Source organism: Lethenteron reissneri, chromosome 69 (assembly GCF_015708825.2).
Source record: "Lethenteron reissneri isolate LAM-NWPU_2019-01 chromosome 69, ASM1570882v1, whole genome shotgun sequence".
Taxonomy (NCBI): domain Eukaryota; kingdom Metazoa; phylum Chordata; class Hyperoartia; order Petromyzontiformes; family Petromyzontidae; genus Lethenteron; species Lethenteron reissneri.
Genome location: NC_083847.1, coordinates 4,056,792 through 4,083,121, shown reverse-complemented (window position 1 = coordinate 4,083,121; position 26,330 = coordinate 4,056,792). Strand labels below are relative to the sequence as shown.

General features: G+C 54.3%; 2 protein-coding genes and 1 long non-coding RNA gene across 4 annotated transcripts; all 3 read left to right on the top strand.

Moving 5' to 3' along the window:
• The first annotated feature begins 94 nt into the window (after positions 1–94).
• On the top strand, positions 95–3,828 carry LOC133360785 (zinc finger protein 260-like). Its single transcript, XM_061579661.1, has 2 exons — positions 95–1,278; positions 3,277–3,828. Exons 1-2 carry the CDS (start codon positions 1,197–1,199, stop codon positions 3,804–3,806), a joined length of 612 nt encoding a protein of 203 aa, XP_061435645.1. The 5' UTR covers positions 95–1,196; the 3' UTR covers positions 3,807–3,828.
• LOC133360778 (gastrula zinc finger protein XlCGF49.1-like) lies at positions 3,640–12,350 on the top strand. 2 transcript variants are annotated; one of them, XM_061579647.1, is made up of 2 exons: positions 3,640–3,807; positions 10,061–12,350. In XM_061579647.1, exon 2 carries the CDS (start codon positions 10,075–10,077, stop codon positions 10,840–10,842), a length of 768 nt encoding a protein of 255 aa, XP_061435631.1. In that variant the 5' UTR covers positions 3,640–3,807; positions 10,061–10,074; the 3' UTR covers positions 10,843–12,350. The 2 variants fall into 2 exon arrangements, with proteins under 2 accessions (XP_061435631.1, XP_061435630.1); XM_061579646.1 differs by lacking the exon at positions 3,640–3,807 and adding an exon at positions 8,572–8,714.
• Positions 12,351–16,549: 4,199 nt separating this feature from the next.
• LOC133360805 (uncharacterized) lies at positions 16,550–25,906 on the top strand. The gene is made up of 3 exons (XR_009757304.1): positions 16,550–16,614; positions 21,957–22,152; positions 25,877–25,906. It is a non-coding gene; the product is annotated as an uncharacterized LOC133360805 (long non-coding RNA).
• Positions 25,907–26,330: the final 424 nt, after the last annotated feature.

Below are 26,330 nucleotides of genomic sequence, written 5' to 3'. Positions count from 1 at the left end.
TGAGCTATTGGTCTCGGCTCAGCCACCAGTTGACAGTATACATCATGATCGCGTTAAGTTTGATTTTGCATTGAATTTGGCCGAATCGCAGCTCCGAGAATAAATATTTTATATATTTGCACTTATACGGTGTCGCTTACATTCCTCAGCAACTCAACACACCCCCCCCCCTCCACATTGCACCTCAATCTCCAACATTCCCAGGGCACCCCCAGTGGTAGCTACCCCTAGGCGGCACAAGGTGTACAACACAGCAACGGCCTGCGAGCGGGCATACTCGCTCTCGATTGACCTCACGGGGCTCTTTAAATTCTACTGTGAAGCAGACGGCACGTGGTATTCGTTTGCATTCGTTTTAACCACAGCGTTAACCAAGGCGGCTGGGCCTACTACGTGTGTGTGTGTTGCGAGTGGGGAGTGGTGGCGCGGCAGTAACCCGGCGGAGACCCGAGTTCAATTGCCGCTCGCGGCAGCCAGCGACATCGGCAAATATCTGAATCGGTCCTGGGCCCGCCGCCCGGTCGGCTCGCCCTTAAATGATTACCCGGTGCAGTGTGTATTAGCAAAGGCTGCAGGCCGTCGTGTCATTGGGGTAGTTTGACCATTCATCACGCCTGTCGGCTGGGTTGTTGAAAGGGGGGGGGGAAGGGGGGGCGGGATAACCAGGACTTGTTCAGACATCAATCGCCACAGATGTCGGCCATTGGCCAGAAAATCAAACCTTGGTCAATTGGGCTCATAGCACCTCCGATTAGCATGGTTGGCTACGTACGTAGCGCAGTGGGCTAACTGCACGACCGCTCCCAATATAACACCCGGATGCAGTTTGCATGAACCACAATGCTGTAGATAAACCCAGAGACTCGTAGACTCATCCAGAGCCATAGAGACCCAGAGACTTAATTCAGAGTGAATTCTTAGGGACCATTGTGTACCAGCGGCACTATCCCATTTTACAGAATATGATAAAGTACAACCCAATGGTTGCTTTGGCTAAGGCAACATAGCAGAATTGTCCCCTTCTCTGAGACTATTGCAGATGATATTCCTCTGTGAAACACAACAGCAACTTCCTTCACAAAAGCCTTGCGCTATACGATCGGCTATAATACCAAAGGTGCTCAGTTATTTGATTTGATTCAGTTCCAGATCTGAAGATCGTTAAAGTGGAAGGAGCCAGTGAGAAGCCAGAGGAGATGGAGGATTCCCATGGAGGTCTGCGCACTGCAGACCAGAACTTCATCGAGGTGGAGTTGTCAGGGGAGGACGTTGGTGAAGGTGAGAGTTCCACCTCTGATCGCGTCGCACAGAAATAATGAAGCAGCATCTTCTTGTCCCATCGCCGGTCACGTCCTAGTCAGGCGGGAAGCTGCTACAGCGGTGGGCTGATGTTCAGCTGCAGCTCACTGGACCAGTGATCCACATTTTGTCAATTCGACTTCATTCCCCAGCACAACACTTGTGAAATGATGGGACAGGAGAATAAATGGGGGTTACCCACAGCTTCCGAGATATACTGGCTCGGCGTGGAGGAGTAGACCTCAATACCAGTCTAGAGCTCCCTGAAGTGGAGGATGGCACTTCACACGATGCTCCAGCCACAGTCATGCCCTCCCTTCTATTTGCTTGCAAAACGTGGACCCCTCTCATGGAACATCTGCACCGGTTTGAAACTTTCAGGCTAGCCTGGCAAGGCTGCATTGGCTGGGTCATGTAGCCTGCATGCTTAGCCACCACAAGTCCAAGCAGCTTCCGTTTGACTGGATAGAGGGGGCTAAATGGGCACGGCACAAGCTGGAGAAGAGATGGACTGATGCGGTACAGGAGGATGTGGAGCCGAGTGGACTTTCCGAAGACTGGTACCAGTGGTGTTAAGATCGGCCTCTAAGGAGGAGGCTTGTGAAAGATGCTACTGGGCAGTTGGAGGCAGTCGCCCTCCAACAATGGAGGGCAGATGAGCAACGCTCGCAACAATGAGCAGAGTGCTAGGTAGATAACATGCAACAAGTTGGCACAGTGGAGGCACAGGTGGTGCATCTGCCAGTCTTCTCAGTCAACCCATGGCACCTGGGTCTATCCCGTGACCTTTTAACGAGCCTTCAACACTTCACGCGGCGTCTAAGTGCCTGGCACAAGCGACGCGGTGATGTCACCGCCACTTAGTGGAGAATGGCGGCTGTTGTTATGGGCCGAAACATATCCCTGCTGCAAACCGGCATTCACAGAGAAGACGTCAAAGGTGCCCCAACCTCATTTAACAGCACCCTGGGACTCTTGGGTAGAGGGCAGAGATGGGAACGAAAATGCCGTCTGGTATTTCACGCAGTCGCGGGACGACCCACGGTGCCTCCCGGTGGTGCACCGAGTCGACAAAGGCCTTCTTTAGGTCAATGAAGACCGCAAGGAGCACCTGCCTGTACTCCCTGCCACTCTCCACCAAAACCCAAAGAGCCAGGATCCAGTCCTCTTTGGTATGAATCCAACCTCTTTTGGCCACTGGTGCTTTCAGAAGGCGGCTGCGGACTCTTGGCAGGAGACTGTGGGCGAGTACCTTGGCAGGCACCGAGAGCAGCGGGCAGCGTCGCCCCCGCGGTATTTGTGTTTGGTCAGCTCAGTCCGCCCCTTCCAGATTGGGACAATCGGTCCCTGTCTCCAGTCGGGGGGGTGGGGGGGGGACAGACCCCGATCTCCAAACTGCATCAATCATCGAGTGGTGGAGCCCTCTAAGCAAATCCTCCCCGCCGGCCAGCACAAGTTTGGCCGTGATGCCGCAAACCCCAGCCGCCTTTCGCCTCCTCCCCCCCCCCCCCCCCCGGCCTTTTGCCCGGCATCAGGCACATCCAGCTTCACCGCTGGAGGGAGCGAGAAGCTGCTCAGAGTACCTGGCCCACACAGCCCCAGCACTCCCGAGAATCTGATACAAGAGATCCATCGGTCACCTTCGGTGAGGACACTAGAGGTTTGGCTTTGGAGCGGAGGTGTTTGAGGACCCAATAGGTCGTCCAGGAGTCACCCGTACACAGGTAACTCTCGAACTGACCCATCAGGTCCACGATCAAACGCTACTTAGCCACACGACGGATGGTGCAGTTAGTCTGTGTTTTACAGAGAATGTAAACACACGAGAGGTGGGCCAAGAAAAAGCAACCATCTCGCACCATAAGCACTCACATTAACAGAAAGACACCTGCAGGATGCAGAGCAGGCGGACCCTGCAGCATGGTTATGCATTCCATCTTGAATACACATACGCGTGTGTGTGTGTGCGTGCGGCAGACGAGGGTAGGGAGATGGAGCCGTTGTGCGAGGCGTGCCGGAGGGACCTTGGCAGGTGGTTCGTGTCGGGTCAAGCAAAACCCACGGGACTGTCCCCACGATGCTGCCTGCGGTGCGGGAAGACGCTTAGAGGCGTCGCATCACGCAACAACAACAACGTTCCACTGATGAGGACATTGACACCAAAGGAGCCGTGCGTCGTTCGATCGGAAACAGCGAAGGCTTCCATGCCCGCACGCAGGCCGGTGGTGCACAATGAACGGCAGAGGCGGCACGTGTGCGGCGAGTGCAGCAAGGGCTTCAGGCAGCGCTACAACCTGGAGAGGCACGTGCGGATCCACACGGGCGAGAAGCCGTACGTCTGCACGCAGTGCGGCAAGGGCTTCTCGCAGTACTACAACCTGGAGAGGCACGTGCTGATCCACACGGGCGAGAGGCCACACGTCTGCACGCAGTGCGGCAAGGGCTTCTCGCAGATCGACACCCTCAAGAGGCACGCGAGGATGCACGCCGGCGAGCAGAAGCCTTGAGGTCGAAGGGATTTGTGCTTGGTCAGAAAGTGGGGAGGGATTTGCCGATCGGATGAGCATTAATACGGCAGGGAGGCCTTGTGACTCAGAGGTCAGACAGCCCGGATCCTGGGTTCGAAGCCAGGTCTCAGTTGCTTGTTTGGTAAACCGAGTTCTCGAGTGTGGTGAGCTAATGGTCTCATCTCGGTGACCGGTAACTTGCACAGACAAATAGAGACGCACCAGAGACCTATAGGCCGAAACAGATTGAGCTGTGGTTAAACCGAGTGTCAAGTGCAGTGAGTCGATCATTTCAGCCGGGTCACCGATGACTCTAGAAAAAACAAATCCCTGAGCGTTTTCAATTTGGTTCTGCGCTGATTTTGGCCGAATAGCCATTGCTATTACACGACATGGCTTAAAATTCAAAGCACCTCGCATCGCACATCAGTCTCAAACATTCCCAGGGCACCCCCAGTGGCAGCACACATGGTGTACAACACAGCAACGGGCTGCGAGTGTGGAAACTTGCTTTTTAATGACACCCAGCAGAATGCAATTTTGATTTCAGACTAATGCGAAGAAAATCTGAAAACATCGTTGCCGCCCTGGGTGTTTGGCACGATCCACATTGGGGGTATAAAAAAAACGCTGGTCACCCCACCCTTGACCGAGGGGCTTATGCCCAAGAACAATCTGTTATGTGTCTTTAGATGCTTTTGGATCATGTCATGTATAGCGTTTACCTCCGCCACACTCCTCAAGTGTGCCTGGGGTCAAGGGCCAGCAACCCTTGAACCCGACTGTCAATTACTACAATAAACAAAGCCAAGCCTCAGAGGACGGACCAAAGCGGAAACGACATGTCCACTGACTACGAGACAAGGAACTGCAAATCATTGAGATCCACATCCGTGGCCTGAGATCCAATATCGGAGAACTCGTCAACTTTTGCAATGAGAATGAGAACCTAGAAATGTCATCGTGGTGGAAACATTCCTGGATCCAACTGTTCAAGACGGGGGGGACTGCATTGTGATACCCGGTTACACCACGTGCAGCCGAAGAGATAGAGCTGCCTCATCTGGAGGGGGCATTGCAGTGGACTGCCTAAAAGGAATTGCCATCCGTCATGACTCCCAAAGAGATCCAACAGACATGGAACTTAAGTGGCTCACAGTCACCTTACGTTCCCGGAAGCTACTCATGCGAGCTGTGTACAGACCACCCAATGCTTAACAATCACATTTTGGACCACTTGGACACTGAAACGCTGTCAAAATGACAGTTCAATGTACGTTCCGTCATGCTGGTGGGAGACTTCAATGTCCATCGTGAAGACTGGCAAGATAGCCGAACAGCTTGCAAGCTCCTTTGGCCTCCAGCAGATTGTTGAATTTCCAACAAGAGGTGAGCAAATCCTGGATCATGCCATGACTAACCTTCCTGCCATATCTACAACGCTTGCCAACCTTAGTACCTCAGACCAAAGCACAGTCCTTGTAAAGCTTTATGTCCCTGCGTACACAGACAATCACTACAAAAGGAGAGTGTGGCAATACAACAAAGCCAATTACTGGGGAACGAGCGGCTTCAGCGCATCTACAGACTGGTCAAGAGTCTTCTCGGAGAAAGACTCTGAGAAGACGTGTGGCCAGGTCACTAACATCATCTGTGCTGCTATGGAGCTGCGATACATCCCCGGCAAAAATGTCACCAAAAAGCCCGGAGATGAGGCATGGTTTGACGAGAAGTGCTGGAGAGCCACGAGGAAGAAGAGACGCCTCTTCCACCAGCTCAAGAAAAAGAACGTTGCCGTCAACAAGCTGAAATTTGCCCAAGCAAGACACTCCTACAGCCAGGCTGAGAAGCAGGCTAGATGAAACTACAACATAAAACTCAAGAAGGATATTATTGCTAAAACCTTAACCCAGGGGTGGGGAACGTCCGGCCCGCGGACCGTATAAGGCTCACGAAATCAATTGGCAGTTCCAGCCATCACATTAGGGGTGAGTTAATTAAATGTTTGACCAAATATAACAGGCTAATCTTTAAGTTGATAATTTTGTATGGCCCGCGGATGATGTTATAAATGTCCAAATGGCCCTAGGCAGAAAAAAGGTTCCCCACCCCTGCCTTAACCAGTGAGAAATGGTGGAGGCTCGTCAACTCCCTCTCTGGAAGAGCTGCAAACTCTGACATCCATATCATTGTGCACAACGAGGTTGCCCATATCACGGCACGGGATAAAGCGGAAATGTTCCGTGAGACGAGTGCAAAAGATCCGGCCCCATATATCGAACCAAGCACCACCTGCTTAATTGAGAACATCACCTTCAGGCCGAAAGACATCAACAGGCTCCGAAAGCAATTCAAGCCCGACAAAGCCACCGGCCCAGATCTAATCACCACCAGAGTTGTCAAGCAATGCAGTGCTGAACTTCCAAGCCCTCTGTGTCGCCTCTTCCACTGCTGCTTCTCGAGTGGAGTATTCCCAAACCGATGGAAGCTGGCCTCAGTAACCCCAATGCACAAGAAGGACTCCAAAGCCGACCCATCAAAGTATCATCCCCCATATCTCTGCTCGGCATCACTAGCAAGATTATGGAGACAGCAGTGAACAAACAATTTAAAAGTTACATGCTCAATAACAACCTGATCTCCTGCAGGAAGTTTGGATTCAGATCACATCACAGCGGACCTTCTGAACATCCTCTCTCAGGTGGAACACCTCGCTGGACAAGGGGGAAGAAGTCTGTGTCGTAGCTCTGGACATCAAAGGAGCCTTTGACAAAGTGTGGCACAACGGCCTTTGTGCCAAACTCTGCTCCGAGGAGGTATCTGGACAGCTTCTGACATGGCTGCAGAGAAACCTCTCCAACAGATCCATCAGAGTTGTATTATCTGGCCAGGCCTCATAACCATCTCCCATCCACGCCTCTTTACCACGAGGATCAATTATCGGTCCACTTCTCTTCCCCCACCTTCATTGACGACCTGGTCGATGTCTGCGAGAACCAGCTGTACCTCTTCGCTGACGACTCAACCCTCCACGCTCGAATAAGATCACCTGCTGAAAGCAATGCATTGGCAGCTAGTCTGAACAGAGATCTTCGTCAAATGAACACCTGAGCAGACAAATGTAAGATCACCTTTGAGCCATCAAAGTGCCAGACCATGGCACTATCTTGGAAAAGAATTCCATCCAAGCTGAATCTGCATTTTGATGACTGTCAGGTAGCATCAACCGACAAGCTCGGAGATCCTCGGTGTTACCATTGACAGCAAGCCGACATGGGTCAAAAACACGTCACTAACATCTCTATCAGAGCAGGACAGAAACTGCGTCCACTGAAAAAGATGGCCTACAGACTTGACACAGAGGGCCGAGCCACGGTCTACAAAGCCACAGTCCGCAGTGTCATGGAGTACGCCTCTTTGTGCCGCATGGACGCCCCGCCGACTCAACTCGAAGCGTCTCGACAGCATCCAGAAGCAGGTGGTGAACTTAATTGGCGTCGATGAAGCCACCGCCAGCGCGCAACTCGCCACCCCCAGCCTGCATCACCGTTGACAAGTTGCCGCTGTCACAGCCCCCTGTACACAACGCGCTCCAACCACTGCCCCGCAGACCTTCAGGCCAAGCATCCACCCCCGTGTGAGAGACGCCGCGCCACCCCATTATGCACAACCCTGCCAAGCCACGCCCTTGCCCCTCCCCCCCTCAGTTGCCAGAACATCCTCCCTGGACAGACGCGCCCTCGGTTGTCCGGATATGGAACTGCCTCCCTGAACATATTGTCGCCAAAATCACCGATTCTGGTCTTCAGGCCTTCAAATGCCCGAGTACATGGACAGCTCAAAGACTCGGCCTTTTAGGACTGAGTCTTTGAGCTGCAGTGAACCGATTTGTTATGCCGATTAGATGTACTAATGTTTGATATGGTTATTGTTCACAATTGCACCAAAATAAAGTGTATGTATGCTGAACTTCTTTCGCACCGTACATCTCCAACCGTGCTAATCGGAGGTGCAGTGGAAGGACAACAAACTAAACACAAAAATCAGTTCTAAAGAAATGAGTTTTTTATCTGGATCATTTGGAAGTGCATAGCTACAGTGGATTCCTAATATCGGAAGGAAGAGCGTTCCAGACGGGCGCAGAAGTGCATCTGAAAGCGCCGCGCGATGGGGCGATTGTGTTCGACGGTTAGCCGAAACACGCTGCTGCGAGAATGACCGAAGTTCGCGTGATGGTCTATGGCCCTTGACAAGATCGGCGGGGTATTGTGGTTCATTTGTGGCAAGCACTCTGTGTGTCAATGAGTGCGACCTCATGATGTATTCGTTCGGCAACCGCTGCCGTAAACCGTCCTCAACAGGGCCAGACAAATGATATTCGTGATGCTCATCTATTGGCACTGAAGAAGGGCCATTGCCCAAAACGTCGCCAATTATTCTTTTCTTTTTAAGGCTGCACGCACAGACACACGTGGTATTGTTATTGAGGAATGTGTTAAGGTGTATTTATATGTGTGTGTGTGTAATGTGTTCGTCTTGTATGTTTATTCGCATCTGCCAGTCATCTCGGAAAGTCAACCCGTGGCACCTGGGCCTGTAAACTCCTGCCAGCAGCGAGAGCCTTTGACACTCTACGCGAATGCCCCAAAGTGGACCTAGCCTGGCACCCGGTTCCATCATGTCACCCGTCGGCAGCGAGAGCGTTCCACGCTTCGCCCCGGCCTGACCCAAGAGCCGCCACTTGAGTGGCGATCGGCGGCTGCCGCCGTGGTTACAGCCGCACTTCGAACCCGGCGACCCGAGTTCGATTCCCGTTCACGGCCACCACCACCGGTGACGATTACCTGAACTGGTACCTGGGGCCTCGCCTGGGTGGACTTGGCCTCAAATGAGTTACCTGGTGCTGTGGTGAGTAGTGAACATCGCCTCATTGCCGGTCATTTCCTAGTCAGGCGGGAAGCTGCTACAGCGGTGGGCTGATGGTCAGCTGCAGCTCATTGGACCAGTGATCCACATTTTGTCAATTCGACTTCATCTCCCAGCACAGCAGTTGTGAAATGATGGGACAGGAGAATAAATGGGGGTTACCCACAGCTTCCGAGATGTACCGGCTCGGCATGGAGGAGTAGACCTCAATACCAGTTTAGAGCTCCCTGAAGTGGAGGATGGCACTTCACACGACGCTCCGGGTCTTCTCAGCCACAGTCATGCCCTCCCTTCTATTTTCTTGCAAAACGTGGACCCTTCTCATGGAACATCTGCACCGGTTTGAAACTTTCAGGCTGGCCTGGCAAGGCTGCATTGGCTGGGTCATGTAGCCCGCATGCCCAGCCACCGCAAGTCCAAGCAGCTTCCGTTTGACCGGATAGAGGGGGATTAAAGGGCACGGCACAAGCTGGAGAAGAGATGGACTGATGCGGTACAGGAGGATGTGGAGCCGAGTGGACTTTCCAAAGACTGGTACCAGTGGTGTTAATATCGGCCTCTAAGGAGGAGGCTTGTGAAAGATGCTACTGGGCAGTTGGAGGCAGTCGCCCTCCAATAATGGAGGGCAGATGAGCAACGCTCACAACAATGAGCGGAGTGCCAGGTAGATAACATGCAACAAGTTGGCACAGTGGAGGCACAGGTGGTGCATCTGCCAGTCTTCTCAGTCAACCCATGGCACCTGGGTCTATCCCGTGACCTTTTAACGAGCCTTCGACACTTCACGCGGCATCTAATTGCCTGGCACAAGCGACGCGGTGATGTCACCGCCACTTAGTGGGGAATGGATTTGCCTAATGCGCCCGGCATCAGGCACATCCAGCTTCACAGCTGGAGGGGAGGGAGCGAGGAGCTGTTCAGAGTACCTGGCCCACACAGCTCCAGCGCTCCCGAGAATCTGATACAAGAGATCCATCGGTCACCTTCGGTGAGGCCGCTAGAGGTTTGGCTTTGGAGCGGAGGTGTTTGAGGGCCCAATAGGCCGTCCAGGAGTCACCCGTACACAGGTAACTCACGAACTGACCCATCAGGTCCACGATCAAACGCTACTTAGCCACACCACGGATGGTGGTGTTAGTCTGTGTTTTACAGAGAATGTAAACACACGAGAGGTGGGCCTCGAGAAAGCAACCATCTCGCACCCTAAGCACTCACATTAACAGAAAGACACCTGCAGGATGCAGTGCGGGCAGACGCTGCAGCATTGTTATCGATTCCATCTTGAATACACATACGCGTGTGTGTGCGTGCGTGCGTGCGTGCGGCAGACGAGGGTAGGGAGATGGAGCCGTTGTGCGAGGCGTGCCGGAGGGACCTTGGCAGGTGGTTCGTGTCGGGTCAAGCAAAACCCACGGGACTGTCCCCACGGTGCTGCCTGCGGTGCGGGAAGACGCTTACAGGCGTCGCGTCACGCGACAACAACAACAATCCACGGATGAGGACACTGGCACCGAAGGAGCCGTGCGTCGTTCGATCGGAATCCGCGAAGGCTTCCAGGCCCGCACGCAGGCGGGTGGTTCGCGGCGAACGGCAGAGGCGGCACGTGTGCGGCGAGTGCGGCAAGGGCTTCCCGTACCGCTGCCTGCTGAGGACGCACTCGGGGATCCACACAGGCGAGTGGCCGTACGTGTGCGGCGAGTGCGGCAAGGGCTTCCCGCAGCGCTCCCACCTGGAGACGCACGCGCGCATCCACACCGGCGAGAGGCCGCACGCCTGCGCCGAGTGCGGCAAGGGCTTCAGGCAGCGCTCGGACCTGAAGATCCACCTGGTGACGCACACGGGCGAGCGGCCGCACGTCTGCGGAGTCTGCGGCAAGGCCTTCTCCCAGCGCTCCAACCTCAGGATCCACGCGGCCACGCACACGGACGAGAGGCCGCACGTGTGCGCCGAGTGCGGCAAGGGCTTCTCGCAGCGCTACAACCTGGAGAGGCACGTGCTGATCCATACGGGCGAGAGGCCGCACGTCTGCATGCAGTGCGGCAAAGACTTCTCGCAGATCGACACCCTCAAGAGGCACGCGAGGACGCACGCCGGCGAGCAGAAGCCTTGAGGTCGAAGGGATTTGTTCTTGGTCAGAAAGTGGGGAGGGATTTGCCGATCGGATGAGCATTAATACGGCAGGGAGGCTTCGTGACTCAGAGGTGAGACGGCGCGGATCCTGGGTTCGAATCTAGGTCGCTGTTGCTTGTTGGGTAAACCGAGTTCTCGAGTGTGGTGAGCTAATGGTCTCATCTCGGTCACCAGTGACTTGCACAGACAAATAGACTCACCCAAAGGTCCATAGACCTCACACAGAGATGCACCAGAGACTTATAGGCCGAAACAGACTGAGCTGTGGTTTAACCGAGTGTCGAAAGTGCATTGAGACGATCATCTCAGCCCGGTCACCGATGACTCCAGCAAAAACAAATCCCTGAGCGTATTCAATTTTGTTCTGCGCTGACTTTGGCCAAATCGCGGCTCTGGGAATAAAAACAAAAATCGAATCTTTGCACTTACACGACATGGCTTACAATTCTAAGCACCTCACATCGCACCTCAGTCTCAAACATTCCCAGGGCACCCCCAGTGGCAGGAAACACGGTGTACAACAGCAACGGTCTGCAGGTGTCTTTTGTACAGGTAACAAGCTAAGATTAGGAGCACTCCCTTTAAGAGTGTGCTCCTAATCTCAGCTCGTTACCTGTATAAAAGACACCTGGGAGCAAGAAATATTTCTGATTGAGAGGGGGTCAAATACTTTTTTCCCTCATTAAAATGCAAATCAATTTATAACATTTTTGACATGCGTTTTTCTGGATTTTTTTGCTGGTATTATGTCTCTCACTGTTCAAATTAACCTACCATTAAAATTATAGACTGATAATTTCTTCGTCAGTGGGCAAACGTACAAAATCAGCAGAGGATCAAATACGTTTTTCCCTCACTGTAGAAGTGTGTGTGTAATGTGTTCGTCTTGTATGTTTATTCGCATCTGTCAGTCATCTCGGAAAGTCAACCCGTGGCACCTGGGCCTCTAAACTCCTGCCAGCAGCGACAGCCTTTGTCACTCCACGCGAATGCCCCAAAGTGGACCTAGCCTGGCACATCGGTGAACCCGTGGCACCCGTCGGCAGCGAGAGCGTTCCACGCTTCGCCCCGGCCTGACGCAAGCGCCGCCGCTTGAGTGGCGGACGGCGGCTGCCGCCGTGGTTATAGCCGGTGACGATTACCTGAACCGGTACCTGGGGCCTCGCCTGAGTCGACTTGTTCTCAAATGAGTTATTTGGTGCTGTGATGAGTAGTGAACATCGCCACTGGGGGAGACAAAGGCGGCCGGGCGTGGTGCTGGCCTCCCAGCACCACGCCCCAAGGCTACACGGGGGGACCTTCATCTTTATTCCGCACATTCGGGACGCTGCCTTCGGAACGAGACCCTTCACAGCTACGCTGGATCGAGCCGATCGACGTTCAGCCCCCGTGCCAATGCCGCACCCAACAAAGGGGGGCGGCACCTGCCGCCGGGGCCGACGGGCAGCGGAGCCCGTCTGCTCGAGGCTACACGGGGGAGGGGGGGGGGGCGAGCTGTGGCGATGCAGTACGCTCGTGCCGTCGTCGTCAGGTGAAATGTGAACACGAGCCGAGCGGCGGCAGGGGCTGCGCGCGTTCTGCCTTTCAAACGTACGACGAAAGTGACGGTGGCGGCGACGCACGGGAGGCGTTTGGGCGGAGGCCAGCGGGCTGCGCTTCAAGCGTCTGCGTCGCAATCGTCGACCGTGGAATTGCGAATAAAGTTACATTCATTATTTACTTATTTTCTCTGGCTCCTCCCCTCCTCCTCCTGCCTCCTCCCCCCTTGCGCAAGGCGTGGGTCTTCTGCTTCACGCGCTCCGGTTCCCTCCTCCGCACGACGTGAATAACTAACGACGTTCCATCGGCTGCAACACAGCTTGCGCATTGCGTTCGCGTTGCGTTAGCGTGGCAGTTCGCGAAGCAGCAGGCATCGTCAGGGTCGGGATCAAACCCACGACCTCCTGTAGACCAGGCGAGGGAGTTAACGTCTCCTAGCCAGCGTGGTGATGATGATGAGAGCGAGACACGCAGACTCCAATTATATAGCCCCATCTCGTAGTAGCACAAAGACCCCGCGTGTAGCCTTTTCACAGACTGTCGGGGCAAGTGCTGCGAGCGGGGGTTGCACCTTTGAAGACCGCCACGACACACGAGGGGGTGGGTGGCCAGCACCACGCCCGGCCGCCTTTGTCTCCCCAGTGACGATGTTTACACACCGCATCAGGTACTCATTTGAGGCTGAGTCGACCTAGGGGAGGCCCAGGACCGGTTCAGATAATTGTCACTGATGCTGGCCGTGAGCGGGAATCAAACCCGGGTCGCCAGGTTCGTAGCGCAGCGCGCTAACCGCTACACTCCTGCTCCCCGCACACGTACACACGCACACACAGGCACACACGCACGTGTAGTGGCATAGCGCTGGCTGCTGGCGGAAAAGGGGAACTGCGGTGAACGGCAGTACTCAGGCCAGCAGGCCACGGTATATACGAGAGGGGGCCATCTTGGGGAAAGTTCATAGAAGGAGCCCATCGGGGAGCCCCGGGAACCCCCCAGTAGGTTCCAGAAAGGGGGCGTGGCCGGTGCGGAGCAAGGCCGCGCTGGGAGTATAAAAGGGGGCCCTGAACGGGAGCTCGGGGCTGTCGCTGCAAGTGGAATCCCCGTTGTGGTTGTTCAAGAATGGGTGTGTGGGTGAGTGGGTGTGTGTGAGTGGGTGTGTGTGTGGGTGGGTGAGTGGGTGAGTGGGTGTATGGGTGAGTGAATGGGTGTGTGGGTGAATGGATGAGTTGGTGAATGGGTGAGCGAGTGGGTGTGTGGGTGCGTGGGTGGATGGGTTGGTGAATGGGTGAGCGAGTGGGTGTGTGGGTGAATGGATGACTGGGTGAATGGATGAGTTGGTGAATGGGTGAGCGAGTTAGGTGAGTGGGTGAATGGATGACTGGGTGAATGGATGAGTTGGTGAATGGGTGAGCGAGTGGGTGTGTGGGTGAATGGATGAGTGAGTGGGTATGTGGGTGCGTGGTTGAATGGGTGAATGAGTGAATTGATGGGCTGGTGAATGGGTGAGCGAGTGAGTGGGTGTGTGGGTGAGTGAATGGATGAGTTGGTGAGTGAGTGGGTGAGTGAGTGAGTTCCATCTTCCTTATACACCGTGGGTGGACTAATCTCCATCTGTTCCATCTCACTCCCTTCTACACCCGTGGGTGGACTAATCTCCATCTGTTCCATCTCACTCCCTTCTATACCCGTGTGTGGACTAATCTCCATCTGTTCCATCTCCCTCCATTCTATACCCTTGTGTGGGATAATCTCCATCTGTTCCATCTTCCTTCTACAGCGTGGGTGGACTAATCTCCATCTGTTCCATCTCACTCCCTTCTAGACCCGTGTGTGGACTAATCTTCATCTGTTCCATCTTACTCCCTTCTACACCCGTGGGTGGACTAATCTCCATCTGTTCCATCTCACTCCCTTCTACACCCGTGTGTGGACTAATCTTCATATGTTCCATCTCACTCCCTTCTACACCCGTGGGGTGGGTGTCCCAGAGGAGCTGTACTCCCTGGCTCTGCCAGGTAAGAAGGTGGTGGTCCAGCAGCAGCAGCAGCGGTGTGTGTGGACCAAATCCTTCTACTCGAATGGAGCCATTAATAAGTAATATAGAAAAAAAACTTTAAAAAAAATACGCTTTCATGAAATGTACCGTACTAGTGTAATAAACCCCGTTCAGACGACGTCGTGACTTGAGAGTTGTTTATTCGTTTCCGTTCACAGCTTTCACCACATTCGTTCACTCGGTTCCCTCGCTCCTTCACGCCAGAGGTCGCAACCGGGTACCCGATACCCGTACCCTACCCGATACCCGGCTACCTGTACCCAGCCGGGTACGGGTAGCCGTTTGCGACCTTGGTGCGGCCGGGTACAGGTAGGCCATGAGTCACTGGTGAGTCACTGTTTGTCACTCATTTCCCAACGTCTTGTCTCTTCTCACAATTCAAGTTCCTCGAATCAACCCACCCGCGCCTGCAACATGGCTTCATCCCAGAGGTCGCAATCAGGTACCCGATAGGGTACGGGTAGGCCGTGAGTCACTGGTGAGTAACCGTTTGTCACTCATTTCCCAACGTCTTGTCTCTTCTCCCAATTCAAGTTCCTAGAATCAACCCACCCGCGCCTGCAACATGGCTTCATCCCAGAGGTCGCAATCAGGTACCCGATACCCGTACCCTACTCGTACCCAGCCGGGTACGGGTACGGCCGGGTACGGGTACCCGTTTGCGACCCTGGTGCGGCCGGGTACGGGTAAGGAATCAAACCCCGTTTGCGACCCCTGCTTCACGCTGCTGGCTGACAGTGTGAGGGAGAGAGAGAGAGACTGACCGCGTACATATCTTTCTCCACCCCTTATAATCCCTGGCCCACGTGATACCACACAACCAATCCTCAGCCACACAAGATACTGTCTGGCTCCAGGGCCACGCCGCTGGCTCGACTCCCCATTGGTTGCAGGCTGAGGCCGGCAGAGCCAATCACTATCGCCCAGGTGTAACCTCACATTACACTAGTAATGGAAGAACTCCACGACTCCAGGAAGTGGCCCCGAGGCTTGCCACAACTTAAGGGACCGTGGTGATTTACAGCCAATGTCAGTTGAGTGTGGACAATTAGACCCAAGCCGAAACGTAACATATTAGAAATATTGTTTAAAAATATGATTTTTTTAAATTAAAAATTGAATTACAAGATTTGAGTATACAACAACAGACAGAGTGAGTTAAATTTCGATTTAAAGCTTTCGTGACTAATCTCATATCTGCATTTTCCATAAATATGCTAAATTCCTCTTGATATGCAAATTCTTTTGTCAAGGCTCTCTTCCCCCTCCAACCCAGCTTAAATATACGCTCCAAGCTTGGTGGTGCTCATTCAGACGCTGTCTTTCCGACAGACCTGTTCTTCACCTGAGGACGGCTGCTTGCGTTGTGGCCGAAACGTCGTGAGAATTATTGTATTATGTTTTATTTTTATTATTTTATTATTTCCCTTCTACGTGACTTTACCGAAAGAACCAAGAAGATGAATCCCTGCAGTCACGAAAGCTTTAAATCGAGAATTATTTTATTGTTTTATTTTTATTATTTTATTACTTCCCTTCTACGTGGTGACTTTACCGAAAGAACCAAGAAGATGAATCCCTGCATAATATTTTATTATGTTTTATTTTTATTATTTTATTATTTCCCTTCTACGTGACTTTACCGAAAGAACCAAGAAGATGAATCCCTGCAGTCACGAAAGCTTTAAATCGAGAATTATTTTATTGTTTTATTTTTATTATTTTATTACTTCCCTTCTACGTGGTGACTTTACCGAAAGAACCAAGAAGATGAATCCCTGCATAATATTTTATTATGTTTTATTTTTATTATTTTATTATTTCCCTTCTACGTGGCTTTACCGAAAGAACCAAGAAGAAGAGTGAGTTAAATTAAAGCGTGTAAAAAAATCAGCCCCCACCGGACCTCCATTCTCCTACAGGGGCCCAGGGGGTACCGTTCTAGCTCCCGACGGTCAATTGGCAGCCTCTCTCCACTCGCCCCACCCGCTGACGGTTTCCTGTCCGTCCACTTCCGCTTTGTGTGTGCCGCGTCTTGGCCTGCATCTTGTCGCCTGGGGGGGGGGGGAGTTCGCTGCGTCTCTCGCTGCATCTTGTCGCCCGCTGGGTTGGAGTAACGGAGCTGGAGACGAAGAGACGCGGGGGAGAGACAGACAGGTAGAGAGCGGTGGTGCAGTGGTTAGCGCACTGTGTGTGAGTGGTGGTGCAGTGGTTAGCGCACTGTGTGAGGGGGGAGTGGTGGTGCAGTGGTTAGCGCACTATGTGTGAGTGGTGGTGCAGTGGTTAGCGCACTGTGTGTGTGTGGGGAGAGTGGTGGTGCAGTGGTTAGCGCACTGTGTGTGAGTGGTGGTGCAGTGGTTAGCGCACTGTGTGAGGGGGGAGTGGTGGTGCAGTGGTTAGCGCACTATGTGTGAGTGGTGGTGCAGTGGTTAGCGCACTGTGTGTGTGTGGGGAGAGTGGTGGTGCAGTGGTTAGCGCACTGTGTGTGAGTGGTGGTGCAGTGGTTAGCGCACTGTGTGAGGGGGGAGTGGTGGTGCAGTGGTTAGCGCACTATGTGTGAGTGGTGGTGCAGTGGTTAGCGCACTGTGTGTGTGTGGGGAGAGTGGTGGTGCAGTGGTTAGCGCACTATGTGTGAGTGGTGGTGCAGTGGTTAGCGCACTGTGTGTGTGTGGGGAGTGTGGTGGTGCAGTGGTTAGCGCACTGTGTGTGAGTGGTGGTGCAGTGGTTAGCGCACTGTGTGAGGGGGGAGTGGTGGTGCAGTGGTTAGCGCACTATGTGTGAGTGGTGGTGCAGTGGTTAGCGCACTGTGTGTGTGTGGGGAGAGTGGTGGTGCAGTGGTTAGCGCACTATGTGTGAGTGGTGGTGCAGTGGTTAGCGCACTGTGTGAGGGGGGAGTGGTGGTGCAGTGGTTAGCGCACTATGTGTGAGTGGTGGTGCAGTGGTTAGCGCACTGTGTGTGTGTGGGGAGAGTGGTGGTGCAGTGGTTAGCGCACTGTGTGTGAGTGGTGGTGCAGTGGTTAGCGCACTGTGTGAGGGGGGAGTGGTGGTGCAGTGGTTAGCGCACTATGTGTGAGAGGTGGTGCAGTGGTTAGCGCACTGTGTGTGTGTGGGGAGAGTGGTGGTGCAGTGGTTAGCGCACTATGTGTGAGTGGTGGTGCAGTGGTTAGCGCACTGTGTGAGGGGGGAGTGGTGGTGCAGTGGTTAGCGCACTATGTGTGAGTGGTGGTGCAGTGGTTAGCGCACTGTGTGTGTGTGGGGAGAGTGGTGGTGCAGTGGTTAGCGCACTGTGTGAGTGGGGAGTGGTGGTGCAGTGGTTAGCACTGTGTGTGTGTGGAGTGGTGGTGCAGTGGTTAGCGCACTGAGGGGGGAGTGGTGGTGCAGTGGTTAGCGCACTGTGAGGGGGGAGTGGTGGTGCAGTGGTTAGCGCACTATGTGTGAGTGGTGGTGCAGTGGTTAGCGCACTGTGTGTGTGTGGGGAGAGTGGTGGTGCAGTGGTTAGCGCACTATGTGTGAGTGGTGGTGCAGTGGTTAGCGCACTGTGTGAGGGGGGAGTGGTGGTGCAGTGGTTAGCGCACTATGTGTGAGTGGTGGTGCAGTGGTTAGCGCACTGTGTGTGTGTGGGGAGAGTGGTGGTGCAGTGGTTAGCGCACTGTGTGAGTGGGGAGTGGTGGTGCAGTGGTTAGCACTGTGTGTGTGTGGAGTGGTGGTGCAGTGGTTAGCGCACTGTGTGTGTGTGGGGAGCGGTGGTGCAGTGGTTAGCGCACTGTGTGTGTGGGGAGTGGTGGTGCAGTGGTTAGCGCACTGTGTGTGAGTGTGGGGAGCGGTGGTGCAGTGGTTAGCGCACTGTGTGTGTGGGGAGCGGTGGTGCAGTGGTTAGCGCACTGTGTGTGTGGGGAGCGGTGGTGCAGTGGTTAGCGCACTGTGTGTGTGTGTGGGAAGTGGTGGTGCAGTGGTTAGCGCACTGTGTGTGGGGAGCGGTGGGGCAGTGGTTAGCGCACTGTGTGTGTGTGGGGAGTGGTGGTGCAGTGGTTAGCGCACTGTGTGTGAGTGGGGAGTGGTGGTGCAGTGGTTAGCGCACTGTGTGTGTGTGGGGAGTGGTGGTGCAGTGGTTAGCGCACTGTGTGTGTGTGGAGTGGTGGTGCAGTGGTTAGCGCACTGTGTGTGTGGGGAGTGGTGGTGCAGTGGTTAGCGCACTGTGTGTGTGGGGAGCGGTGGGGCAGTGGTTAGCGCACTGTGTGTGTGTGTGGGGAGCGGTGGGGCAGTGGTTAGCGCACTGTGTGTGTGAGTAGGGAGTGGTGGTGCAGTGGTTAGCGCACTGTTTGTGAGTGGAGTGGTGGTGCAGTGGTTAGCGCACTGTGGGTGGGGAGTGGTGGTGCAGTGGTTAGCGCACTGTGTTTGTGAGTGGAGTGGTGGTGCAGTGGTTAACGCACTGTGTGTGGGGAGTGGTGGTGCAGTGGTTAGCGCACTGTGTGTGTGTGGGGAGTGGTGGTGCAGTGGTTAGCGCACTGTGTGTGGGGAGTGGTGGTGCAGTGGTTAGCGCACTGTGTGTGTGAGTAGGGAGTGGTGGTGCAATGGTTAACGCACTGTGTGTGTGGGAAGTGGTGGTGCAGTGGTTAGCGCACTGTGTGTGTGTGTGTGGGGAGTGGTGGTGCAGTGGTTAGCGCACTGTGTGTGGGGAGTGGTGGTGCAGTGGTTAGCGCACTGTGTGTGTGTGTGTGGGGAGTGGTGGTGCAGTGGTTAGCGCACTGTGTGAGTGGGGAGTGGTGGTGCAGTGGTTAGCGCACTGTGTGTGTGTGGGGAGTGGTGGTTCAGTGGTTAGCGCAATGTGTGTGTGTGTGGGGGGAGTGGTGGTGCAGTGGTTAGCGCACTGTGTGTGAGTTTGGGGGGAGTGGTGGTGCAATGGTTAGCGCACTGTGTGTGTGTGGGGGGGGGGGGAGTGGTGGTGCAGTGGTTAGCGCTACGAACCCGGTGACCCGGGTTCAATTCCGGCTCACGGCCAACACCAGCGGTGACGATTGTCTGAACCGGTCCTGGGCCTCCCCTAAGTCGACTCAGCCTCAAACGAGTTCCCAGTGCGGTTGTGCAGTAAACATCGCCACTGGGAAGACAAAGGCGGCCGGGCGTGGTGGTGCTGGCCACCCACCCCCTCTGTGTGTGCCACAGTGCTGGTAGCCTTCACAGGTAGCTGCTGCTACTCGCTACTAACAGCACTTGCACCTATAGTCTGTTAGAGGCTACACGGGGATCTTTGTGTTCGTGTGCGTGTGTTAGTGTGCGTAAATCACAAATCCCTATTTAACTCCATCATCAAAAAAGTAACCTGCAGCGCCACACCTATTACCATCATTAGGGGAAAAAACGGTGATTCCATCTCCGACCCCCAGGAACAGGTTTGCAGATTTGCTGAGCATTTCTGAGGTCCTGGGGGAGGGGAAATCCTTCCACATGGAAAACATCGTGGGACAAAGTGGGGATGACCCTGCTGAGGCTGCGGTGCCTCAAATATTGGAAGAGGAAGTCACCCCCTGTGAGTGGCTGTCTGAAGTGCCATCTGTTGAGAAAGTACTGAAGGTGATCCAGAGTCTGAGACCAGGAAAGGCACCGGGCAGAGATGATCTCTCTAGCGAAATGCTGAGGGAGGGTGGCGTTTGTGCACATACTGCCCTATATGACATCATAACAACAGTCTGGACCACTGGACGGGTTCCGCAGGATTGGAAAGATGCCCTGGTGGTCCCCCTCTTTAAGAAGGGGGACCGCACAGACTGTAACAACTACAGGGGCATCTCACTCCTCATTGTGCCGGGAAAGGTCCTGGCAAGGATTATTCAACATTGCCTTGCTAGGCACGCTGAGGAGAGGCTTGTGGAACCCCAATGCGGTTTCAGGAAAGGGCGGTCCTGTACAGATGCCATATTTTCTGTCCGTCTGTTACCGCAGAGATGTAGGGAATTCCAACAAGACCTACATCTCTGCTTTATTGACCTGGTCAAGGCCTATGATACCATCAGTAGGCCTGGGCTCTGGGTTGTTATTCATGCTTTCGGAGTCCCTGACCCTCTGCTCACGCTCATTAAGGACCTTCATGATGGTGAGCGGGCCCGAGTAAAACGACGTGGCCGGGAGTCGGAGCCTTTCCCTGTACACCTTGGGGTGCGACAGGGATGTCCTCTGGCTACCACATTATTTAACATCAATTTAGACTAAGTAGTTCGTGAAGCCTTAAGTAGTTGTACCGGAGGAATTTCCATCTGGTACAGATACAATGGGAGACTGATCGATGCCCGGATGCGGTCAAGGGATGGCTCCCTATTGGTCAACTACATTATGTATGCCGATGATCTGATAATTGCCGCTCACTCAGAGGAGGAGTTGGAGGCGCTGCTGCTGAGACTGGAGCGTGTCACTAAGAGGTGGGGCCTTACCATCAGCCCCATCAAAACTAAGCACCTGCCTGGGTATTTTGTATCATCGGGCACTCCACCCCCACAACTCCCAATCGGTGATGGGGCAGTTGTAGAGAGAGTGGAGAGTTTCCCATACATGGGCAGTGTGCTCATGACCAGCTCCGGTTTAACAGCAGAGGTCTCACTCCGAATCAGTAGAGCAGCATTATCTTTTCATCGGTTGCAAAACGCTGTGTGGAAGCTACCTGGTCTGTCGCTCCGCACGAAGCTTCGGGTCTTCTCGGCCACAGTCATTCACTCCCTTCTCTATATTTGCGAAATGTGGGCCCCCCTAATGGAACATCTTCGCCGGTTAGAAACATTTAGGCTGGCCTGCCTACGATCAATCCTGGGTTTTAACCAGGCTGGATTGTGTGACGAGCTCACAAATCCTTGAAAGATCTGGACAAAGTCCCATCGGTGAGCTCCTCCGGCAGGCAAGGCTGCGTTGGCTGGGTCATGTAGCCCGCATGCCCAATCACCGCATGCCTAAACAGCTTTTGTTCGGCCGGATCGAGGGGGCTAAACAGGCGCGGCATGGGCTAGAGAAGAGATGGAGTGATGTGGTACAGGAGGATGTGGAGCTGAGTGGACTTGCCGATGACTGGTACCAGCGGTGTCAAGATCGACCTCTGTGGAGGAGTCTCGTGAAGGACACTACTGGGCAGTTGGAGGCAGTCGCCCTCCAACAACAACGGAGGGTGGAGGAGCGACGCTCACAACAACGAGCGGAGCGCCGGGTGGCTAAAGCACAGCAAGTTGGCACAGTAGGGGGCACAGGTGGTGCATCAGCCACTCGTCTCAGTCATCTCGGTCAGTCGACCCGTGGCACCTGCTGGGTCTGCCCCGTGATCTCCTGCCAGCGGGCGTTTGGCACTTCACGTGGCCTCAAGGTGCACATGGCCTGGCACAAGCGTCGTGGTGATGTCACCGCCACTTAGTGGCGAATGGCGGTTGTTGTTGTGTGTGTTAGTGTGTGTTAGTGTGTGTGTTAGTGTGTGTGTCTACGCTGTCTAAATTGTCGTCTGAGATTCCGTGTCGCCTGCCTCTCAGATGGCTTCAATCGTCAAATCTCCTTCTCCACCTCCTCCACCTCCTCCACCTCCGCTCATCAAACAAGAGGCTGATGATGATGATGATGAGGAGAGCCCAGAGTCTGGGATGAGCCCTCACTTGGCGGTGAAACGTGAAGACGCCACCGCTGACGATGACGACGACGACGACGATGAAGGAGCGGCAGCGGCAATCGGTGAGAGCTCTCGTCTCGTCTCCTGCCGCCATCATCAGCCGACTTGGACCAGGGGCAGTGTGGCCGTGAGCCTCCTGAGAGAGACGCCCAGACACCAGGGATCGAACCCAGCGTCTCAGTGTCTCTGGATCGGTCATTATGAACCCCCTGAGAGACGGAGAGAGACACCCAGACCCAGGGATCGAACCCAGCGTCTCAGTGTCTCTGGATCGGTCATAATGAACCCCCTGAGACAGAGAGAGACGCCCAGACCCAGGGATCGAACCCAGCGTCTCAGTGTCTCTGGCTTAGCCATTATGAACTCCCTGAGAGATGGAGAGAGACACCCAGACCCAGGGATCAAACCCAGCGTCTCAGTGTCTCTGGATCGGTCATTATGAACCCCCTGAGACAGAGAGACGCCCAGACCCAGGGATTGAACCCAGCGTCTCAGTGTCTCTGGCTTAGCCATTATGAACTCCCTGAGAGATGGAGAGAGACACCCAGACCCAGGGATCGAACCCAGCGTCTCAGTGTCTCTGGATCGGTCATCATGAACCCCCTGAGACAGAGAGAGACACCCAGACCCAGGGATCGAACCCAGCGTCTCAGTGTCTCTGGCTCAGCCATTATGAACTCCCTGAGAGACAGAGAGACACCCAGACCCAGGGATTGAACCCAGCGTCTCAGTGTCTCTGGATCGGTCATCATGAACCCCCTGAGACAGAGAGAGACACCCAGACACCAGGGATCGAACCCAGCGTCTCAGTGTCTCTGGATCGGTCATTATGAACCCCCTGAGACGGAGAGAGAGACACCCAGACACCAGGGATCGAACCCAGCGTCTCAGTGTCTCTGGATCGGTCATTATGAACCGCCTGAGACAGAGAGAAACACCCAGACACCAGGGATCGAACCCAGCGTCTCAGTGTCTCTGGCTCAACCATTATGAACTCCCTGAGAGACGGAGAGAGACACCCAGACCCAGGGATCGAACCCAGCATCTCAGTGTCTCTGGATCGGTCATTATGAACCCCCTGAGACAGAGAGAGACACCCAGACCCAGGGATCGAACCCAGCGTCTCAGTGTCTCTGGCTCAGCCATTATTAACTCCCTGAGACAGAGAGAGAGACACCCAGACCCAGGGCTTGAACCCAGACCCAGGGATCGAACCCAGCGTCTCAGTGTGTCCCTCGCCGCTATAAATGTCCACACGATGGCGATGATGACGACGACGATGACGACGATGTTGATGACGTCGATGATGATGATGACGATGATGATGACGACGATGATGACGACGATGATGACGACGACGATGACGACGATGATGATGAAGACGACGAGGTTATCCTGCCACTTTGTTTGCGCTGCTGTCGTGATGGGCAGGACGCTTCTGACAAGCGGCGACGTCACTGAGTGGGGTCCTACAGCTGGCAAGAGTGGAATATAGTGGGTCTCTGTGTGTCTCTATGAGTCTCTGTGTGTGTCTGTGTATCACTGTGGGTCTCTGTGTGTCTCTGTGGGTCTCTGTGTGTGTCTGTGTATCACTGTGGGTCTCTGTGTGTCTCTATGAGTCTCTGTGTGTGTCTGTGTATCACTGTGGGTCTCTGTGTGTCTCTGTGGGTCTCTGTGTGTGTCTGTGTATCACTGTGGGTCTCTGTGTGTCTCTATGGGTCTCTGTGTGTCTCTGTGTATCACTGTGGGTCTCTGTGTGTCTCTATGGGTCTCTGTGTGTCTCTGTGTATCACTGTGGGTCTCTGTGTGTCTCTATGGGTCTCTGTGTGTGTCTATGGGTCTCTGTGGGTCTCTGTGTGTGTCTATGGGTCTCTGTGGGTCTCTGTGTATCACCGTGGGTCTCTGTGTGTCTCTATGGGTCTCTGTGTGTGTCTGTGTATCACTGTGGGTCTCTGTGTGTCTCTATGGGTCTCTGTGTGTGTCTATGGGTCTCTGTGGGTCTCTGTGTGTGTCTATGGGTCTCTGTGGGTCTCTGTGTATCACCGTGGGTCTCTGTGTATCTCTATGGGTCTCTGTGTGTGTCTGTGTATCACTGTGGGTCTCTGTGTGTCTCTATGGGTCTCTGTGTGTGTCTATGGGTCTCTGTGGGTCTCTGTGTGTGCCTATGGGTCTCTGTGGGTCTCTTTGGGTCTCTGTGTATCACCGTGGGTCTCTGTGTGTCTCTATGGGTCTCTGTGTGTCTCTGTGTATCACTGTGGGTCTATGTGTGTCTCTATGGGTCTCTGTGTGTTTCTGTGTATCACTGTGGGTCTCTGTGTGTCTCTATGGGTCTCTGTGTGTCTCTGTGTATCACTGTGGGTCTCTGTGTGTCTCTGTGAGTCGCTGTGTGTCTCTGTGTGTCTCTATGGGTCTCTGTGTGTTTCTGTGTATCACTGTGGGTCTCTGTGTGTCTCTATGGGTCTCTGTGTGTCTCTGTGTATCACTGTGGGTCTCTGTGTGTCTCTATGGGTCTCTGTGTGTCTCTGTGTATCACTGTGGGTCTCTGTGTGTCTCTATGGGTCTCTGTGTGTCTCTGTGTATCACTGTGGGTCTCTGTGTGTCTCTATGGGTCTCTGTGTGTGTCTATGGGTTTTTGTGGGTCTCTATGGGTCTCTGTGTGTGTCTATGGGTCTCTGTGTATCTCTATGGGTCTCTGTGTGTCTCTATCACGCGGACATTCATAGCAGCAGCCGATTCTAAATGTGGAGGTGAGGAAACTGGAGGACCTGGAGAAAAATCCACGCCGCCACGGGGAGAGAGAGAAGCAGACTCCAAATATACAGCAGCAGCAGGCGTCGTCAGGTTCGGGATCGAATCCACGACCTCCTGTACACCAGGCGATGTAGTCAACATCTCCTAGACACCGTGATGATGATGATGGTGGTGGAACCCACGACCTCCTGTACACCAGGCGAGGTAGTCAACATCTCCTAGCCACCGTGATAATGATGGTGGTGGAACCCACGACCTCCTGTACACCAGGCGAGGTAGTCAACATCTCCTAGCCACCGTGATAATGATGGTGGTGGAACCCACGACCTCCTGTACACCAGGCGAGGTAGTCAACATCTCCTAGCCACCGTGGTGATGATGGTGGTGGTGGAACCCACGACCTCCTGTACACCAGGCGAGGTAGTCAACATCTCCTAGCCACCGTGATGATGATGATGATGATGGTGGTGGTGGAACCCACGACCTCCTGTAGACCAGGCGAGGTAGTCAACATCTCATAGCCACCGTGATGATGATGATGATGGTGGTGGTGGAACCCACGACCTCCTGTACACCAGGCGAGGTAGTCAACATCTCCTCGCCACCCTGATGATGATGATGATGGTGGTGGTGAAACCCACGACCTCCTGTACACCAGGTGAGGTATTCAACATCTCCTAGCCACCGTGATGATGATGGTGGTGGAACCCACGACCTCCTGTACACCAGGCGAGGTAGTCAACATTTCCTAGCCACCGTGATGATGATGATGGTGGTGGTGGTGGAACCCATTACCTCTTGTACACCAGGCGATGTAGTCAACATCTCCTAGCCACCGTGATGATGATGGTGGTGGTGGAACCCACGACCTCCTGTACACCAGGCGAGGTAGTCAACATCTCCTAGCCACCGTGATGATGATGATGGTGGTGGTGGAACCCACGACCTCCTGTACACCAGGCGAGGTAGTCAACATCTCCCCTTTAGCCAACGGTGGGAAGCCCCTCTCAGCGTTGCCCTTTTGTGAAACCGCAGCTGGAGGAAGCCCCGAGGTGCATCAGCAGGCAGGAGCAGCAGCAGCAGGAGCAGCAGCAGCAGCGGCAGGAGAAGCAGCAGCAGGAGCAGCAGCAGCAGGAGGAGATGTCGGGGGACGTCCCGGGATTCCGTGACCCCGGCACGTGGAGGAGGAGGATGAGGGGGAGAAGGAGGCCTGCTGGCTGCAAGGTGGTGGAGGTTTGGGCGGAGGAGGTCAGCGAGTTCGTGGAGGTGCAGCTCCTGCAGGAGGAGGAGGAGGGGGAGGCTGGCCAAGGTGAGACGACCCCGAACAGAACGCAGCAGTAGCAGCAGTAGTAGCAGCAGCAGTAGCTAGCAGCAGCACTAGCAGCAGCAGTAGTAGCAGTAGCAGCAGTAGCAGTAGCAGCAGTAGCTGGCAGCAGTAGTAGTAGCAGTAGTAGCAGTAGCAGCAGTAGCAGTAGCTAGCAGCAGCAGT

Excerpts from the sequence above, each read along its gene's own strand:
- LOC133360778 (XM_061579647.1), top strand. The coding sequence starts at position 10,075 with ATGGAGCCGTTGTGCGAGGCGTGCCGGAGGGACCTTGGCAGGTGGTTC.
- LOC133360785 (XM_061579661.1), top strand. The coding sequence starts at position 1,197 with ATGGAGGATTCCCATGGAGGTCTGCGCACTGCAGACCAGAACTTCATC. Across the intron at positions 1,279-3,276 it reads AGGGGAGGACGTTGGTGAAG|ACGAGGGTAGGGAGATGGAG; the intron begins GTGAGAGTTCCA and ends TGCGTGCGGCAG.